At 41.1% G+C, this 20,676-nt stretch overlaps 1 protein-coding gene across 5 annotated transcripts in view; it reads right to left on the bottom strand.

Annotated features, from left to right (window-relative positions):
- Nucleotides 1–20,676, bottom strand: part of ADAMTSL1 (ADAMTS like 1) — a 687,776-nt gene that overhangs the window by 187,633 nt on the left and 479,467 nt on the right. For all 5 annotated transcript variants that reach the window (XM_075128816.1, XM_075128819.1, XM_075128817.1 and 2 more), the window contains 2 exons: nucleotides 19,753–19,989; nucleotides 708–834 (listed from right to left, as the gene is read on the bottom strand). In XM_075128816.1, coding sequence (XP_074984917.1) covers nucleotides 708–834; nucleotides 19,753–19,989 — 364 coding nt within the window. The remainder of the gene's footprint in view (nucleotides 1–707; nucleotides 835–19,752; nucleotides 19,990–20,676) is intronic.

The following is a 20,676-nucleotide window of genomic DNA, read 5'->3' as shown; positions in this document are numbered from 1 at the left end:
TATTTAAAACTTTTAGATCACATACCATGTAGCATTAAAAAAAAAAGAATGATAAAAATATAGAGCTGGCTCATGTAACTCCAATGGAAATCACTGAAAGCGTAAAGAACGTGCAGGAATTGTAGGACAAAGCATGAGCTCCCTTAGGGTTAGACTCAGCTGATAGCGTAAAGCATAGCTATACCATCCCAAGAGGAGCTCTGGTGTAGAAATGTGCCCAGAAAGACATGCCAATTCCTCCCCCGCTCCCTCTGGTACTGGTGGGGTGACATAAGTTACTTCTTCACCCCTAGTCAGGATGCAACACACTCCAGGCTATGTGCCCAACCAGCTAACCCGAGTAGTGAGTGAAGTGGATGAAGCCAACATTCTTCCCATTCCCTACCCACTACCTCGAAAGGGGGAGTAACGGGCAAGAAAGAGAGGCTTTCCCACTCTCTTCCCTCTGCAGAGCACCACAATCTGAGCAGTCCTTACTTGGCCAAGGAGGGGTTATTGAGGATGGGGAGGACATGGCCTGACTCCACCTTACTCACCTGCATGGCTTAGTAAGGCCTGGGGACAATCTAGCCCTTAAGAGGCTTGTGTACTTCACTAAGAGGAGGAAAGTTGGCACTTTACCCGCCTACTTGTCCCTCTGACACCTCATCACCACTTTCAGTTCAGAAGGCTTGTTCTTCCCTTTGAGGTTAAAGTCAACAGCTTACGTTTATTTGCTGAGAGCTGGGATTTAAACTGGCCTCGAACCAGCCGGCAGGTGGACCCATCGCCATTGCAGACCCCACAGTTATCTTCCTTGACAGTGCTTCCCAGCTGGTGATCACAGCCAACGATCTGACAAGAAAGAAAGATGTGCAGTTCAAACTGAGCACCTACGGACTGCTGGATCCATCTCTGCAGCTAATTACCGCCAAATTTCTCTCACATCATCCCCAGAGGGCCATAAAGTACATTAGCAATGAAAGAATCTGAATGAATCTGGCTGAGAGCTTGAATTGAACTCAGGAGCTAGATACTCAGCAGGTCTGCACTAAATGGCTTTTGCAGTTCAGAGAAAGAAAAAGCATGTTGATTTTTTTAGGGTCTTGTGAATGCTTCTTGGTAACGGTCCTATCAGAGATAACATTTTTAAAAGGTTTGTAAAGAAAAATATATGATTCTAGTTAGACTGATAGATACTTACAGAACAGATAACTAAAAAGCTCTGCTGTGATCTCAGTGGTGTCTTACCTGATATGCAGTTGGGAAAACCATGTGGTTTTAATTACATTTGACAATAATCCCACTCCACACAATCAAAGCCTGCATTCGGATAATGTTAAGGATTTGATGAAGGAGGGGAAGAATAGTTAAAACAAAGAACTGAGAGCCAGGAGATCTGGATTGTATTCCCAGCTCTGCAATAGGCTCTCTCTCTTTGGGCAAATCATTTTAGTTAAAATTTTTAAATTTGGGTGAACAAACTGGGCTCCTAGATCCAGATGTAGGCTCCTAAACAACCTGTAGTGTCCACTGAAGTAAATGGGATTTAAACTTTTTTTAAGCCTGGGGTGAATTTGGTCTTTTATCTGAACTGATCCTGGACATGAAATTATGGAGTTTCACCCAACATTGCTTTAAAGCCAAGAAAATAAGCAAGTCCATATTATACATATTAAATAAGCATGAAAGGCCTCCTAGCACTCTGGCTTCCAAAGCCAGCCATGGACCAGGCTTGTACATAAAATTCTTTTCTACAGTGTTTGTGCTAAATTTAGAATAGATGTAAACAGTAGTGAGTTATGAATAAAGTGTTCACCTTAATGCTAAATCTGCATGCTTCCGTGGGCTTCACTTAAATTCAAAGTGCCAAATTTTAGAAGGCGATTATAACAGGTGCGGCTGTAAAAATGTATGCTCATCAGCTGGGCTCATAAAAACACACATGTACATGTGCAAATTGGGTTACTGAGCACTACAATAATGGTGCATGCAAATGGGTTTTTAGACACAAGTCCCTGACTTATATGTGCATATGGTTGGTTGTGTTCTGCTGGGCTTTGCTGAAACAAGGGGTGTTCCAATTATTTTTGTCAGCTCCCCCTTTATGCTCTCCTGGGAAATATGTGGAACCCGTTTAATGTTATGACTTAATATTAACTTTTTAGTGGTTTAGTTTCTCTCTCTTTTTCTCTTTTTTTTTTAAAACTTAAAAATTGTGTAGTAATTGGCCCTCAATTACTGTCCCAACTGGCAGAGGGCACACCGTACCATAACCCACATCAGGCCTGACATACGCACTGCCCCAACACATTCTTTTCATAACCTGTATTTTAAAAAAAAGTGTCCTGTTAGGTATCATATGCAAACTCGTAACATGCTGGTCAAAAATGTGTATGGAGGTGTATAAAGAATTAGAGATGTGTGATGGAAATATGGTCTCAGAAGGGGTTTTGCAAGCAGGGCATACACACAGCCTGTCCTAGACAAAGGAATGCTGTTTTGCCTGTCTTCCTGCCTATTCACTGAAATTTAATTGAAATTCATTTTGGAGGACAATGAAAAGCAATCTACGTAGAAAGGAAACAGAGCCATAAAGCTAAACCAGCAGGGGGAAAGACCTCAAAGATCACAGGGGATGGAGCCTACACCCTCAGGAAGCCTTCTTGGTTCTTGAAATGGAGACAATAGACTTTGGGAAACATAAGCAAAGGCAGAAAGCCATTTTGGCATCCATGAGAGGGGACAAAGGATGAGCAGCATCCTAAGAGATCACGAAAAGTGGATCCTCTTAACCTAACAACAAAGAATAGCTGGAATTGACTACAGGTGAGAAACCTGCTTGGATAAAGATTATAAAGTGCTGAAATTAAGTTTTAGTCACTAGAAAGCATGTTTTGTTTGACTTATAACCATACCTGTGTTTTCTGTTCTACTTATTGTAACTTAAATATCTGTTCTTTGTTAATGAACATATTCTTGGTTTTACTACAAAACCATCTCAGTGCTGTATACTAAACTGAGGGGTGAAGTCCTCAGCTAAACGAACAGGCTGGCACGCTCTGCCTGTTTGGAGGCAGTAAACTTAATATCTTCTGTGAGTATCCAGTGAGAGGCACTGGACGCTGCATGGGAGATGGTTTTTTGTGGGGGGGGGGATCAGGACCAGAAGCGCTGTTGGTGTCACCCTGCCAGGAGTAACCAGGCTAGTGGAAGTTGGGCTGAGGCCATTGTGCTGCGAAGAGGCTGCTGGTGTCAGGGCTCTGATCTAAACCTGCACAGCACAGAGGCACCCAGGGTTACAGGTCACATGGTGACAACCCCTTACTGGTCTGCGTGAACCCGCAAAGTGTCACAGTAATAATAATGATATTACTCCCTGTACCATGAAAGCTCCTTCAATTAATGTTAGTCACAACACACTATGTAGACTTATTATAAAACACAATGGGGTCAAATTCAGACTAGACAGAACCAGACAATTTCTTTGACTTCACCCACTTCAACCCTGTTCAATTTGGCATATATATTTATGTGTGAAGCCATAATGACTCTATAGAAGCTAACAAAGGCCACGGGGTAAATGTTAAACATTTTTGATCAGATATACATGTATAAAAACTGCCAAGATAGAAAGAGACACTGTTCAGCTGTGTAGCAGATAAAGATGAAATAATCAAGTTTATAAAGTTACTTCTAACCTGAGTGGAAATTACTTACTCCATTTGAAGCTTCTGCATATAGGTTTATGAATCCTGTGGGTGGAGCCATACTAGACCTAATTTTACATTGTCAATCTTGACCATAGGTCTAGGGCCTTGTCTACATGCAAACTTATACAAAATAACTAAGCTGGCTTTAATTGGCACCTTTTGTTATTTCAGTACATATTCTGTGTGTGGACACTTTGATTCTGAAACAAATATCCACACACACACTTGCACTGAAACAACAAAAAGTGTGAATTACAACTGACCAGTCAGGCTATATATATATATATTTTTTTTTCTCCCGTATTAGGACACTAGGATATGAAATCAGACAGATACAACTGCATGATTGAAATACTTTTGCATGGAGCTGGATAACAGCCCACACCTACATACTAGGCAAAAAGGCTCCTGTTGAAGATCCTGATGCCAGAGGAACTGCAGGCATTTCCCCTTCCTCGATCCTGGCACCACACAATAATTTAAAGGTATGCTCCACAATGGAATGCAAATCTAAATGTGCCCACGCATACCTCATACTGCAAAGCACATCTGAATTCCTTTTGGTGTGAAAGGGCCTGGATATAAAAACAAATTCTGTTCCATCCATCCAATTTCAACATCAACTTTTATCCCCTTAAGCCTTCATAACTTTGCTTGTGACTCATCAACAGTCATATCACCTCTGGCTGTGATCTTATGATATCTCATTTATAAATTGAGCAATGTTGGACCAGGTCAGTACTTGGATGGAAGACTGCCAAGGAAAACCTCAGGTGCTGGAGGAAGTTGTGTTTGTGATTCATTATTCTTTTTGAGACGATATGGAGTCATTGACCCAGCAAGGCACTGTTCTGCTGGAAGTGCTGTATTTTAAATGGGACAAAATGGCGTTCTCTAACCGCTTGTATTCACTAAAAATCCTATGGCACCATATACAAGATCAGAGGCGTTAACCTCACTGTCTTGGCCAAATTCTAGTTTAGATCATTATATTCTGCCTGAGTAAATTCCTCTGCAGTTTTACCTGGACATAGTATTTTCTTCAGTTCTTCTCCTAAATTGCTGCCCAGTTTTGTTGTACTCTAAGTTATTTATGTCAAAGTATTTAAAATATCCCCATCCAAAACTCCAGGCCCCTTTTAAAGGTTATAATAAAAAAATCCTTATAGCAGATGGACTGGACCAATTGTTCCTTTCAAGACAACAACTGGACCAAAATTAAAAATGTTCCCCCCTGAAAAAACTTTCCCTCCATCTCATTCTTCACCCCCTCCCGCTCGAGGAAAAGCCTGGGAAAACAGATGTGTTATCTGTTAAATGGCTGCCACGTTCCATTCCCCAGAAGTATCTGTATTTAAGTGAGGTGGCTTGGGGGGAATGGGGAGAAATGATTTCTGCAGAGTTTGTAATGAGCTTGGTGATTCTTTAGGACGAAAAAAGATGTATAAAATCCTTTTGTGGAGTTTACAGGAAAGAAACTGTACAAGTTGGGTCTGTACTTGACTATGGTAAGTCAACTTAAAAAAACACAGAGCTCCTGAAATACCAAAGAGGCTGAAGCAACTCATCTATGAGTATAATCATTCCTTCCTCCACTAGCAGAGGGAATCTAGATCTGGTGGAGTTAGGGTAGAGGTGTGCCAGCTCTGTAACATTATTTTCACCTCCCTAGGACCTCACGAGGTCCTCTGCAAGGATCAAGAGCAGAAAGAGGGTGAGAGCAGGGCTATGGATATAACCACTATCCATGGCATTGTATCCCCAGAAATGCAATGCTCACTCAGTCAGCACTCTTTCTCTTCCTTCTCCATCTCTGTAATGTGAATCAATTCCAGAGAAGAGGTTCTGGGGTAATGGACATCAGTGCAGTAATAGGAGCACAATTCCTAGATAAATCCTTCTGCCATCGAGTCCAGGTTCAGTTGGGTTGAAATAGCTATGGAGTATTGCCAAGGCACAGGGCCCCCAGGCAGATTATTCCCAACCATCTGTCATCAGGACTAACTACTGAAAAGTGTACCATTGGAGATGTAGTATGGCCAGAGTTTGGCCCATGAGGGAGAATGGGGCCATGATGCACTTGAACTACAGCTCCCCTGAAGCCCCACGACTGCTCAGGTGGGCAGAGATTAATGTAGCCATGACTTGAACCAAAAAACTTTTTGACATTTCTGAATGATAATATTGCATGATTTTCATTCCACAAAAAGTTTTGAAATTTCTACATTTAATCCATGACAAAAACAAATGCCAAAAAATTGGAGTTTCCCTTGGATGGAAATTCTGGTTTTTTATCAACTCTAGCCCTGACTTTCATAGATCTCAAGAGAACATAGGATATAGGGTGATGAAATCCCTGCCCATTTCACAAAGGGTGGGGTAAGGAAAACCTGCCTTCTCCCACCCAGATAGAGTGATGAAGTATAAACTTTGCAAGTTGGAATTCTTGGAGTTTCTAATCCCTTCAGCGTGCTCTCACAGTGCTGGGACAATCTGTGCACTGCGATATGCTATAGCATAAAATGTCACAAGTAGCCATCATGCCGTTCATTTTGGGCCTGATCCCAAACCCATGGAAATCAACGCAAAGGCCATTACGTCAGTGAGTTTAGGATCAGGCCCTTATTTATTTGTATAGGCATTTCTATGGGGCTTATCGCTGTAGTACTTTTAATAGAATGAGACGCTTGAATACATCATGTCAAGCCTTGGAGGCACCCCGGCCTTTGTATAATATAAGGAAGATGACAGCTACTTTGCACACCCTACAACGTTGGGGAAATCACCAGTTTGATCAACAATGGTGTTTGCTCTCTGCACAACAGATGTTACCAAGTGTGTCATCTTCTGACAGTGCACACCCTTAGCTGAGCTGACTTTTAACTCTCCTTTTGGGGTTAGTTAAGAAACAGCCCAACAAGAAAAAGCCAGAACAGCAGCAGCTCAGCCTTAGTTGGCTCAGACTGTATTGTTCTCTGGATGCATCACAATGGCTCTGCTCAGAGGTAAAGGTTCAATATTGCATTTTAGGCTGAAGTCCCATACTTCGTGCTGCGTTGGATTCCTTCCCATCACCATATTTGACTGAACTGACAGCAAAATAAGCTGGAAGAGTTGGGATACTCCTGACATTTAGATACATACCTAAAAATATTTTTACAAGACACTACATGAGAAAAGAAGGCCATTGAGCTAACAACTGAGCTAACAATGAGCAAACTGCTTACGTGCAGTTTAAAGATCCCAAACGGAAGGTCTGAGAAGATGACTTGGAGCTGAGTGTATGTTGCCCTGGTGGACATGAACTCTGGCTCTGCTTAGCAGACTTTTCCAGGAATAAAACTGCACCAGCAATGACATGTTCTGGTTGAATCCTGCCTGCCTGCAAATGCCCTGGAGTAAGAAGTTTTCATAATCATTTCTTTTCAGCACTGAGAAATCTTGTGCAGGAAATAATATGATAAAAGTAAGCTTGCAAATCTAGCCAATTATAAATAAATCTGCTTTTCAAAGACCCTCTCTACACTACAAATACAAACTGCTAAGACCCCATTAGCAACACTGTTGTCCCTAAGCTGGTTACAAATAAGGGGCCAAAGCCTTGATTTGTGTGAATTGTCATAGCTCAATTGAAGTCAATGGAGCTGTGACCATTTACAAACAGCTGAGGATCTGGCCCATGGGTTCAATTTGGATCTTAAGCATGTTTTATAATAAAGCTGACATATTACGTGCCCTTGAACTTTTGTCTGGTTATGAAATAGGACTAAGGTCCAAGTTACTCTGCAAACTCACACCATGTTTGTTACTGAGTTATGGGACCACTGAGTTGTATGCCTTATATTCCTGGTCATGGCTGCATCTGCAGTGCAGATATGCAGTCCACTTACATTCTGCATTTGCACTTCTTGCAGTCTCTCTCAATATTTTTAAAATATTTTAAAAATACAGCCTTAATATAGTAAGTATGAGAGCCGAATTTGGCCTGCAGAGCCTTTGTCTCAGATTATTTATTAGTGGTGATGACGTCCAAGGACGAAAGAACCCTGTTTGCGATACAGATTCCAAGGTGAATTTGCAGAGTTAGCAGTAAGAAAACACACTTTTGATTTGTAAATCGAGTACAGTTTCTATAGAATTTGTTGCAAAACAAACACGGAACCCCACAAAGTCATTTCTATAATTACTTTTTAAAAATGAATTGCATTTTAATATTGCTGCCATATTTCTCTCCATCTTCCACTGTCACGATTATTATTCATTATTTGTATTATAGTTGCACCTAAGAGTCCCAGTCATGGACCTAGGGTCCCATTGTGGTAGACTCTGAACAAACACACCAGAAAGATGGTCCCTGCCCCAAAGAGTTTACAATCTAAGTTTGCTCTGCCTTTCTACCTATTATTTATTAATCCTTTGTTAAACCCAGACCATGACCTCAAGGAGCTGCATGCAGATGCCGGGGTCCACCTACCCAGACTATGCTGCAGAATCAAAGCCCAGGAGACAAAACAGCTACTGTTATAGCAGTAGGAAGAATGCTGTTGACATTCCCAGTGGTCAGAGAAGGAACCCATGGTGGCCATCATGCATCTTTGGTTCAAGTTACCCCATATTTAGAGGCTTCACATTTACTAAGCAAACCTCAGCAAAGAGAAATACAGGATACAAAGATGTAGCCTCCTTGTGAAACCACCCTTGATTTAAAGGAAAATCATCAGAGATGACCCTTCCTATGTGAAAAATGTTGCCTTTTCAGGCTCAATCATTATTAGCAGAACACAGCCAACCTACCCATTGGGGCCAGTCCACAGACGAGGACAGAAGAGTCTGGGAACAGAAAGCCATAGCTGGTTAGCTCTCTGGTTACAAAGAAATCCAGAAGCTGTCACGTTCTATAATAGGCACTATTTAAACAGGAAACAGTCCCCAATGGCTTATAAGCAGAGGATGAGAGGAAAAAACTGCTGTAGAAGAAAAAGGCTTCTGTAGTGTTTATTAACTCTTTTCCTTTATTTTACTTGGTTACTTTGTTCACAGTTTTTTTCTTTGTTTTGCTTCAGTTTGTTTCTGTGGACTCTACTTTGCCAGAGCAAAAATAAGTTTCTGGCCTTATCCCCTGGACATTCAGTAAAATCTGTGGGTTGCATTTTAGTGCTAGTGTTGACAAGTGAGAATGCAAGTGACTTTTTAAAAAAATAATAACTCGACTGTAGTAGATTCCTACTGAAATATTTATTGATTCCCTCTGTAGGAATCCTGCAGGTCCCTCCCTTGGATATTTAGCTCATTTAACTTTTTGAGGGGAAAAAGTTGCCAGGTTTTCCAGAAGAACAGGAAAATATCCCAGCAGAAGATCTAAGAATTATCTAGCACAGGACAGTTTAAGTTAAAACACAATGTCACAAGATGGTCAGGGCAACTCTGCACCAACATCCTCAGAAAAATGTGCTCTGAGAAGTTGAAAGTTATATAAAAAGTCTGCCCTCCAGTATCACTCTGGTCTCCCAGACTGTGAAGTATTATAACAGTGAGAGCATTTAATTTGCCCTTGTTTCACATTACACTGAATGTGATTCTTTGTCAATGGTGATGACTTCATAGCATACTTGGATATCACCACTAATATCCCCTTTTCTCTTGGGCATACATGCTTTCTGTTTAAACACAGGGCTCTTTTGTTGAATAGAGCCAGTCTTCTGTCCTGATGATAATGTGGGTTCTGCTGGAGTACGTCGTTATTGACAGAGACAATGCCAATGCAGGCCTTTCTGATGCTGCAGTCCAACAAGCAACCTGTCTTCTTGAGGAACAAATTGCATCCACAGCTCACATACTTAGAGATCCCAGTTCACCAAGCCGTTAATAAAACTCCTTGTGCTGTATCATTAAGCAATATGGTATCACAGCCTAACCTCCATGTTGTACAGGAATAAGTGTGTGAAAAAGGAATGAGATTCTCAACTATTTCAGAGGACTATGGCCTAATCCTGGGAGCTTTGCCATCAACTTCAATGAGTACAATCAACCCTAGGTCCCTTTCTTTGGAGATTTTTAAAACTGCTGCTCATTACAGACATCTCAGTGCAGGTCACCACAGCATTCTGTACATGACTTTAAGTTCATTAAGAAAAGATACCTTCTGAGGAAAATAATCAGAGCACCTTCTTCCAGCTCAGCAGGGGTGACAGAAACATTTCTTACTCTATCATGACCCCAAGAGAACAGGTCTCACCTGGAGCTATCATTTTTTAAGCATCTCCCAATTCTTTTTTCCGAGTAGAAACTTCCCCAGGAATCCTCACAACACCAAATATTACAACGTCTTTCCCTCCAGAAAAGGAAAGTGTGACATGTCTCTCTCTCTCTCTGTGGTGCTCTTCAGCGCTGTCCCTTGCAGCAGACATAGCTCTCACTTCTGAGCAACACAAAGTACTTGTTCTATTGAGTCACATGAATGCATTGCTGCTGCAATGCTGCCAATCCTGACTGGTTTAGGATGGGGAGATCTAAGCTCCGGGCCTGGAGAGAAAGGACCAAGCTAATGACTCAAATTCAGATTCTTCCACATGGCAGGGCCAACATGTCTCTTCGCTTTCTAGAGCGCCTATCCTCCTGCTAGCCCATACCACATGTATATTGGTAGCTGGCACCATGATGGCTATATGTGCATGGCCCTGGCTGACTAGAACACCTGTTGTGCTCTCCGCTTCATTCCTTTAGGAACAGTGCTGAAATTGCACTGAGAAAAGGCAATTTCTCCATGACAGAATGATGATTTTAAACAACAAACTCAAAATTAAACTACCTTACACACAAAAGGTCTTTAGATGTGGATGAATGTAACATGGAGAGTACTGGTCTAAGGATATGTCTAGACTCCAAGCTAGAGGCATGATTCCCAGCTTGAGGAGAGCAATGAGTTGGTGTGCTACAAATAGAATGTAGCGGAGGCAGTGTGAGGGGTGAGATAAGCGCCCCAAGTGCATGCCCATCAGAGATGCTAGGCATGTACTCGAGGCAACTCATCCCTTCTGATGCCCAGGCCACTGCAGCTACACTCTGTTTTTAGCATGCAAGCTTGATGAGAGCTAACACGAATGCATCTCCTCGAGCTGGGAATCACCCCCTGTCCCCAGCTTGAAGTGTATCCTAAACATTCAAACGACAATTAGTGATTTTGGGGGTGCCTCAGTTTTCAGGTGCCCAAGCCAAGACAACATAAAAGCACCTGATTTTCAGAGGGTGGGTGCTCAGCACTTTCTGAAAATGAGGCCCCATTCAGATGTCTCAAGTTGGCAACTAAAATTCAAAGCAGCCCAAAATCATCAGTAACTTTTTGAAGATATAAGTCTGGGAACCTACCACATACTTCAAGGGTCATGAAGCTATCATGATCAGCACAGGAGGATGTTATGCCAAGATAAAACTGATTAAAGACTGATCCCATCAATAATGCCTTCTAAATTTTTGGGAAGGTAGCCACCCTGGTACCTAGGAACTACAGTAATGGGTGCAACCCAAATATTAATGTTTCCATTTAAGAGGAAAAATTAAATTACCAAAAAAGGAGCCAAGGCAGCTGAATTACAGGAGACTGAAATCTCTGCAACATTTAACTAACTATGCTTTGTTTTCAATGCTTTCTTTCATTTCAGTCTGGGCTTCTGCACTACTTCTGTCATTGCCTTGAGAAAAGAAAGAAAATGTATCAACAGTAGCAGCTGGTACAGGGAAATCAAGTCCCTAAAAATTAACAGACATTGACAGCAGCCCAAATGCTGCTTGTTAGATAATTAACCAGAGTGTGTTTATTTCCAGTTCGCCATCAAAAGGCTTGTGATAATTGTTCCACTCCAGCCTTTCTCGCTATGGGAAGTGAAAAGCAACAACCCAAGTATGACAATCTCAGGGTTCAGTTACACTGAAACTTCAGTCTCACTTAGTTGTTATGGATAGTTAACGTGCTGTATTTAATTATATGGACATCTGCCATGCCTGGTCAGAAAATAATGGTGATAAGTGTTTAACAGCACTTTGCTGAAGCATATAAGAATATTTGCTACAATCATAGCCAAGATTTTGCAGGGTGTGCAAGGGTAACAACAACAAAAGTGAAAAAAAAACACTGGTGAAAAATGCACTTACATAAAAAAGAAATTCTTGAAATGAATGGTACACATAGAACAAGAGAAAGAGAATGAAGAGAGGAAGTAGAAAATAAAGCAGTCTGGAACTTTCAGTACTCTTATACAATTATAGACAATTGTATTTATTCTTCATGTGTTCTGTTTTTTTTAAAAATTCTTATATCGCCCCAAATCTTACCACATTATCATTCAATCAATATATCATCTGAAGGGAAGCCATTTCTCCCATCTACTGAAACTAATCTTTTACTATTGGCGGATCTGGATTCCATTATCTAGGTAGTGGTACAACAACTTTGCCAAACATAATACTGGTAGTGTTATATGCTTCTTCAACTGTGATAAATTCTGAATTGCAATGAAATAATGCAAGAATATTAAACTGTAATACCTGATGTCAAACTGGCTGTATCTGTGATCAAATCCAAAGGATAGGATTGTCTACTCGAAACCTCCCACGATATATTTAGAGCTCAATGCGCCTGATGCCTTATTTTGGACTGGACTGGACTAACCATATTTTACAGACTAGCTGAGTGTTGAGTGTTCTTTTTAGCACAACTAGTAAAATACTATTCCTCTATTTGCTTCAGAAAATCATTTCAGAGGACAACTGCGCTAAATCTTCCCTTATTTTAGATGTTTATTAGTTGTTCCATTAAGACCAGTTTAACGCTCCTGAAGAATATTTTACATTGAAAGTGGATTAATTAGTTCTGAGAATGTCATGTACGTTTTTCCCCTCCCCCTGGAAAACAGAGCCAATGCCAGAAGAATCAGACAACAGGGACATTGTACATAACAAAGCAATCCTAGCTTAGGTCAAAATTTTATGAATACAAGCTGCGTCTGGTTTGTGCTACTACAAAACATACCACATAATATAGCCAAATGCAGATTGACAGATTAGCAGCTAAGAGGTCCAGGACTGGAGCAATCAATGGTGTTGCAAGTCAGGACTGAGGAACATTGGCAGAGTTTGATGGGAATCTTGCAAAGTCCCTGCTCACAAACTCAGACCTGCCCAGACTTTTGCCTGAAGCCAGAGCGTCTTACATTTGAAACTTGATGCCTCACATGCAAGCCTTGTCTAATTTCTCATTAGCCTCTTTTGTTAGCTGGATGAGCACAAGTCCATGGCGCCGGATGCGCTGCATCCGAGAGTGCTAAAGGAGTTCGTGGAGGTGATTGCAGAGCCATTGGCCATTATCTTTGAAAACTCACGGTGATCAGGGGAGGTCCCGGACGACTGGAAAAAGGCTAATGTAGTGCCCATCTTTAAAAAAGGGAAGGAGGAGGATCCTGGGAACTACAGGCCAGTCAGCCTCACCTCAGTCCCTGGAAAAATCATGGAGCAGGTCCTCAAGGAATCAATTCTGAATCACTTAGAGGAGAGGAAAGTGATCAGGAACAGTCAGCATGGGTTCACCAAGGGCAAGTCTTGCCTGACTAATCTAATTGCCTTCTATGACGAGATAACTGGCTCTGTGGATGAGGGGAAAACAATGGACGTGTTGTTCCTGGACTTTAGCAAAGCTTTGGACACGGTCTCCCACAGTATTCTTGCCAGTAAGTTAAAGAAGTATGGGCTGGATGAATGGACCATAAGGTGGCTAGAAAGCTGGCTAGATTGTCGGGCTCAACGGGTAGTGATCAATGGCTCCATGTCTAGTTGGCAGCCGGTATCAAGTGGAGTGCCCCAAGGGTCGGTCCTGGGGCCGGTTTTGTTCAATATCTTCATTAATGATCTGGAGGATGGTGTGGATTGCACCCTCAGCAAGTTTGCAGATGACACTAAACTGGGAGGAGAGGTAGATACGCTGGAGGGTAGGGATAGGATACAAAGGGACCTAGACAAATTAGAGGATTGGGCCAAAAGAAATCTGATGAGGTTCAACAAGGACAAGTGCAGAGTCCTGCCCTTAGGATGGAAGAATGCCATGCACCACTACAGACTAGGGACCGAATGGCTTGGCAGCAGTTCTGCAGAAAAGGACCTAGGGGTTACAGTGGACGAGAAGCTGGATATGAGTGAACAGTGTGCCGTTACTGCCAAGAAGGCCAATGGCATTTTGGGCTGTATAAGTAGGGGCATTGCCAGCAGATCGAGGGATGTGATCGTTCCCCTCTATTCGACATTGGTGAGGCCTCATCTGGAGTACTGTGTCCAGTTTTGGGCCCCACACTACAAGGAGGAGTGTGGAAAAATTGGAAAACGTCCAGCGGAGGGGAACAAAAATGATTAGGGGGCTGGAACACATGACTTATGAGGAAAGGCTGAGGGAACTGGGATTGTTTAGTCTTCAGAAGAGAAGAATGAGGGGGGATTTGATAGCTGCTTTCAACTATCTGAGAGGTGGTTCCAAAGAGGATGGATCTAGACTGTTCTCAGTGGTAGCAGATGACAGAACGAGGAGTAATGGTTTCAAATTGCAGTGGGGGAGGTTTAGGTTGGTTATTAGGAAAAACTTTTTCACTAGGAGGGTGGTGAAACACTGGAATGCGTTACCTAGGGAGGTGGTGGAATCTCCTTCCTTAGAAGTTTTTAAGGTCAGGCTTGACAAAGCCCTGGCTGGGATGATTTAGTTGGGGATTGGTCCTGCTTTGAGCAGGGGGTTGGACTAGATGACCTCCTGAGGTCCCTTCCAACCCTGATATTCTATGATTCTCTTGCTTGCCCAGCAACTCCCCTTCACCACCCACCTCCAACCCTGTATCTGCAGAAGTTATGTGCGGCTCCATTAATCAATTCCTCTCCCTACTCTCACAATGGGCACCCTATAGCGAGAAGCTGAATGTCCATCTGAAGAGCGTTCTATGGTCAGTGTTCCCCAAATTACTCTAGGTTCCCTTCTGATCCTGTGTTTCAGGAAAAACAGAATGTGCTGATGATGGATTCCCTGATAGGAGGGTAGCACTCTTACCCTGGCAGCAAGAAAGGAGGCAGCTACTAACAAGAGAAGAAACAAATACACATTTACCGCGAGCCTCTGGTTGGAACCGGACAGCTCTTTGAATTTTGGGTCTAATTCTGCACTTTGGTCTACACTATGAGCCAAATGCTGCCCATGGTTACACCAGGGTAAACGTGGAGTAATTTCATTGACTTGAACAACAGGCAAGACTGTTAGCATCAAGCAGGTGTTTGTCAATGGACACAAAATCATAGATTAGAGTGGAATTGTTCCAGACTCATAGCAGTGTAACTGAAGGCAGAACTTGGCCTCATGCATCTTCCTTGATTCCTTGTGATATTTTATAAAATTAAGCAGTTGTTTTCTGCCTGCTTGTGTGTGTACCAATCTACCTACATTCTTCCATATCCAAACATGCACCTCTTCATGTCTGTATGTACATTAGTGACACTCCAAAAAGAAGCAGAGTACTAACAGGTTGCAATTCTTCATATGGTCAATTTTTTGTAAGTGACATCAGAATCTGTTTCATATGCATCGGTTTATAGCTAACAGACTTTTGACAGAATAACTTACATGCTTGCACCTCTTCAAATATTTAGCTAACAGGGAGCTATCTGCCTACATGTGTTTCAAAGTCTGATCCTTTAACCTGAAAAAGTTGGAAGTTTCAGAATGGGACTTCATTTAATGTCAAGACTGTCATCACAAATGGAGATAGATAAACCTCCCAACAACCTGGAGCCTCACAGATACTGAGTATAACACTGATTCACATACTTAGTCTTGGGCTGAGTTATCAAGAAGACTATTTGTGGAGTTAGCAAAAGTAGGAGACAAAGTGAAACAGAGGGAGAATAATGTGTGAGGGTTATGAAAACAGGAGGGACAAGCAAAGGGAAAACAGTGAAAACAGAAAAGGCGAGCAATGAAGAAGCAGCATTTCCCTGCTCACCAGAAGCAGAGCGAAATCCAAGGTTTTTGGTGGAAAACAGGGAAATGCTAGAAAGAAACTGGTCACTGTGTGACAGGATATAAGTTTTGTTTTTATTTTTTAAAAGTCTTAGTAACTTTCATGGACTATTGTTATGTGTACGCATCAATCAGAGAGGCCATGCTCCTCTCGGCTTCTGTGCTACAGACATCTGGCACTAACTTATGGTACATGTAGGCTGGGATTACGAGGGAAAGGAGAACTCCATAAACAGGCAGTTGATTGTTTGGATAACCAAGGAAAATGCTGCATCAGTTACAATGGGGACAACAGATAAGAACTAAGTCCACAAACTACAGAAATTTACTGAATGAATGCAGAGAGAATATGTAAATAAAAAACTATACATGAAACAGTTCAAGAACTTATAGATTGTTACTGAAGAAAACAACAATTCTACATGCAGTGCAGTGTTACTGAACACTGACTGGGGCCCAGACACTACTTGGGGCCTCTTGGTGCTACCATAATACAAATAGTGCAGGAACACCCCCATGTGAACCTTACAAACTTCCTTTGGAATACTGCCCTTGCAGGAGATCAATTTGGAGTGGGGAAACAGTGGAGGAGGGCGAGTATGAGACTTGCAAACTCTTCCAATCCTGGGGATCTGTGGGAAAAGGAAGCTGCAGAAATTGAATACTTATTAAAAGAGATTAACAGTCGATTTAAAAATCACACTTCTGCCTGCAAAATGTTCACCCTATTACTGCTTGCTAGAAGATTTACTACAGCTTACTGGAACTGAAAGAGGTTACAGAAAAAAAATATTCCACTGCATTTTCAGTTTGGTTCCTTTCAGCATATAAGAACATTTTTCATTCTTTTCTTCCGAACAGATAGTCACTCTTCCCCAATCTTTGCGTGGACCCTTCACACAGCAACTAGGGAGAGAAAACCATTTTAAAATGCAGGAAAATATGTTTGTAAAACCACAAAAATTGGGCAGGGAGGACTCATGGGCAGGTGTAAGACCTGAAACTACTTTAAATTCATTAAAAAAAAAGATTGTGAGCTGATGGTATGTACCTTTAAGTCTGCTTTCAAGTTAGGTGTGAGTTGCATAAAACAAAGTGACAATATAAGTGCTTTAACAAATGCTCAGAGTAGTTGGCTCACCCTCTTTGTTGCTGCTGGTGATGACGATGATTGAAGTATGATGAAAAATGGCAACCTTGATTTCAAATAAGTGTAATATGATATTTTATAAGAAAAGCAGAATGAAAGAACAAAGAGCCCTGTTATACAACTTAACCATTCAGCAGCCAAAGGAGAAGTTTCCACTTATATTCAAATTCCCATGTATTTTTTATTTTTTCATGCAGAATATTCTCTTTTTGAAAAAATATATAGCTAAACTGCTTTCATATCAGTTTACTTTGCTGTAGCTTATGCCTTTCTAATGCCAGGAGATCTTGATCCTTTGACATAGATTGAAAATTGAAAGTTATCAGTTATCATGACTCTAGCTAGAGTGACTGTTTCTGAAAGCAATTAGCAACTTCATTTCTCCATCAGCTCACAAGCAAAGTGTCAAAGGTAGCTACTGAATCAGAGATGGGAAGGCACCAACGATATCTGCACACAGTAGAGTCAGTGGATTTCTGATGTTCATTATGTTGGTGTAATTAAGAATCATTGGTGGAACAGAGATCAGAATGTAGCCTGTGATGCCAGGAAATCAAGATGGACCCATTAGTAACTCAAGATACTAAAGGGAGAGCTTCCAACAGCCTTTTGAGGAAAATCATTTTCACCCTCCCAAAGCCCAGATATATAGACTAGAAATAGGAAGAGCTGAAGTTAAAAAAGAAAAGGGACAGTTTTAAATTTCTCCCATCTTTTTAGTGTGCCAAGGCTCCACTTTCAGCAAGTTTGTAGCCCTCCAGACACTTTCTATTATAAAAACTACAATACTGATCCTGTAAACACATACCTAACTTTACTCATGTGAACATTTCCATTGACTTCAGTTCAAGTACTCATATGGGTTAAAGTTTACGGTTTGCAGAATGGGGGTCTAAACTAAGAACTGCTCAGTATTTCAGATCTGAATTTTATGACAGGAAAATGAGTTGAAGATAGAGACAAGAAACAGCTGCTAAAAGGCAAGATGAGCTTCTAGAAGATTGGAGGAAAGAGAAGGGGTTCAAATACTCCAGAAAACCAAAGAAAAAAGGAGATTTTAAATGGTTAGAAATAACAACAAACAGGAAGGGTGGGATTTTCAAAAGTCCTCAGTGTTGACCAAACATTGCTCCAACGGGGGTCAACAGCAAAACTCCCAGCAGCAATAGGCCACCGTGGAGCGCTTTTGAAAACCCCACCCTAAGTGTATTCTAAATATTAAGGAAAGTCTGTTTACAACATTATTCACACGATTCCTATCCTTCCACTAGAATCTGCCTTTCGTATCGATGGACACGTTGCATGACAACACACTAAAGCCACAATTAACAAATAGATTTATGGAGGATAGGCAAGGTAGGATTCTTAAACTTCTACTACTGATAAGAATGTACACTGTCATCGAGGTTTATGTGAAACTTCCATTTGCTTTAATGGGTATTGTACATCAGAACAAAGGCAAGATATGGCCCTTATGTGTTAGCAAATCGTTGCATATTGTAATCAAAGGGATCTGAAAAAGAAAAAGGGGGATACTGTGTATCTTGTAGGACTCCCTAAACAGCAGAGCCATCCTCTCTGCTTGCTACCATAGAAAGAAATAGTCAAAAGTGAAAAGGAAGCATTCACTGAATCAGCAACAACGACTAAATGGTACATTTCTCACACACACACCCGCCACGTTGTAAATAAAGATAACGTACGCATCTCTTCAACAACATCTAAATGTTCTCCTAATGAGTCTAGGATTCCTGATAAAGCTACTTCTAACTCCATAACACTACATATGATGCTAGTTTTGCTTATTCCGAATATAGTCAGAAGTCTGTGTTGATTTTATGCTAAACTGGTGGGTGGTCATATGTACAGCAAAAATGTCAACTTGCTTGTAATACTTATTACAAAAATCCTCATAAATATGACACTTAGCTACTGGGATCTCTAAACCTCTCAGCAATATGAAAAATAAGGGATAAAAACCAAAAATATATATCTTAAATTCTTTATGGAGCATCTTGAGAAGGAAATTAACAAATCCATACTCGCCAGTGGGGGGCAGAGAACACCACCTTCTACTTAGGGAATGGTAGTGAGTCACACACAACGAAAGCTAACTCTTTATTCCTGACATTATTACCTTTGGGAACAGCTTGTAGACACATGATATGCCACAGACTGACCCCAGTCACATAAACGAAGAAAGTCATCTAGCTGGGCTGGAAATTTGACACATATAGCTTATTGTTGGATCCACTGGAAAAAATGTACCATTTCTATAAAAGCCCATAGCTATCTTAATGTCACTGACACCAATGCAGAATTGTTACTAAGACTCATTAATCTTAGTAGCAATGTTTATATGCTTTATAAAGTGCACACATTTTTCTGTGTGCTATGTTGTTTCTATATTGTTTGTGACTTATAGAGAGAATAATTTGAATAGCAATATTCCAGGGCAGATTAATTTCCTCAATCTTGGGAAGTTCTAAAATATAGCAAAATATTAAATTGTTCCTTTTTAGGATATTTTTTCAATAGGATCAGCTACTATAGCTAAATGTATAAAATGCAGGAACCATAACCACATTTTTTTCAGGTGAAAAGAAGGGAAAGTCATCACCCCCAACCCTGAAAAAAAGAAAAGAAAAAAAGAAAAATCCCTTTGTTTCATGAACCAGCCCATCTCTTCCTATAGTAGTTTACAGAAAGCATATTAAAATGATTGTGAAAATAGAAATACATAAAAAGAAAACTCTACAGCTGTGCAAATAAAGAGGGGGGTGGAGGAGGAGAGGAACAAGGAGTGAGTGACAGCCAGACATTCAGGAAAGGAATCATTACTACACTTGCTAGAATAAGAACTCCCTGCTTACTTGGCACAAGCCGCTAATGCACATATCCAGTGACTCAGTGTAGCATCGCGTGCCGTCAAGAACCTTGGGAGCCAGTTCCACAACAAGGGTTGTCCCTTTGGCCTGGCACTTCAGTGAACATGGGTTGTCAGGGTCATTCAAGACAGGAAGCCATTCATAAAACTGTCCCTGGTACTTGACATCATTATGAGCAGAACACTGCTGGGCCCGAAAATCACCAGCTTCTGGAGGGCAGTCCTGAAGAGGAGAAAAGGGAGAGAAAAAGAGGTCAGCTCCAAAGGGGCTAATTACATCCTTGTCAAAGGATGCACAGCTGGCAGCACTGGAGTAACACACTTAGATGTAGGAGTTTTTCACTCAGGCACACACACTGGTCAAAGTATTCCTTGCCATTTTATCTGTCAGTAGTTCACCAGACTACTATGCATTCAGGCGGTTACTGTAGCAATACTGAAAAACATTAAGGCCACTGGGAAATGTTTTAGCATAGGACAGACATGTGCTTGTCTTACCCATAAAACTTATCAGTCATGAAACGTTCTTATTAACTTTAAAACTACCTACACACATGAATCTTTAGTGAACTTTTCTTTTTCCTTTGGGGAAAAAAAATCACAAATTACTCAATTCAAATGTTTGTTTGTATAAGCATTCCTAACTAGCTCCCCCCTCCCCACCCCCCAGTGACCTAAATCAGTCAGTGAAGCAACAAGAGCCAGAAAAATGCTACGTATATTTGTATTACTTCAACCTGACTAATACAGGCACAGATTTCACAATCCACAGAATCAGCAATTTTTTAGGTTTTGCTGTACAAATGTTAAAAACAAAATCCTTTGTTAAGCTCTCTAGGAAGGTTTCTGAAACATTTTGGGTGCAGACATAAATGCCCTAATTTGCAATAAATTATGTGATAAGGACTGC

The sequence above is a fragment of the Caretta caretta genome, chromosome 5 (genome assembly GCF_965140235.1).
Source record: "Caretta caretta isolate rCarCar2 chromosome 5, rCarCar1.hap1, whole genome shotgun sequence".
NCBI lineage: Eukaryota > Metazoa > Chordata > Testudines > Cheloniidae > Caretta > Caretta caretta.
This window is presented reverse-complemented; position numbering and strand designations above follow the sequence as displayed.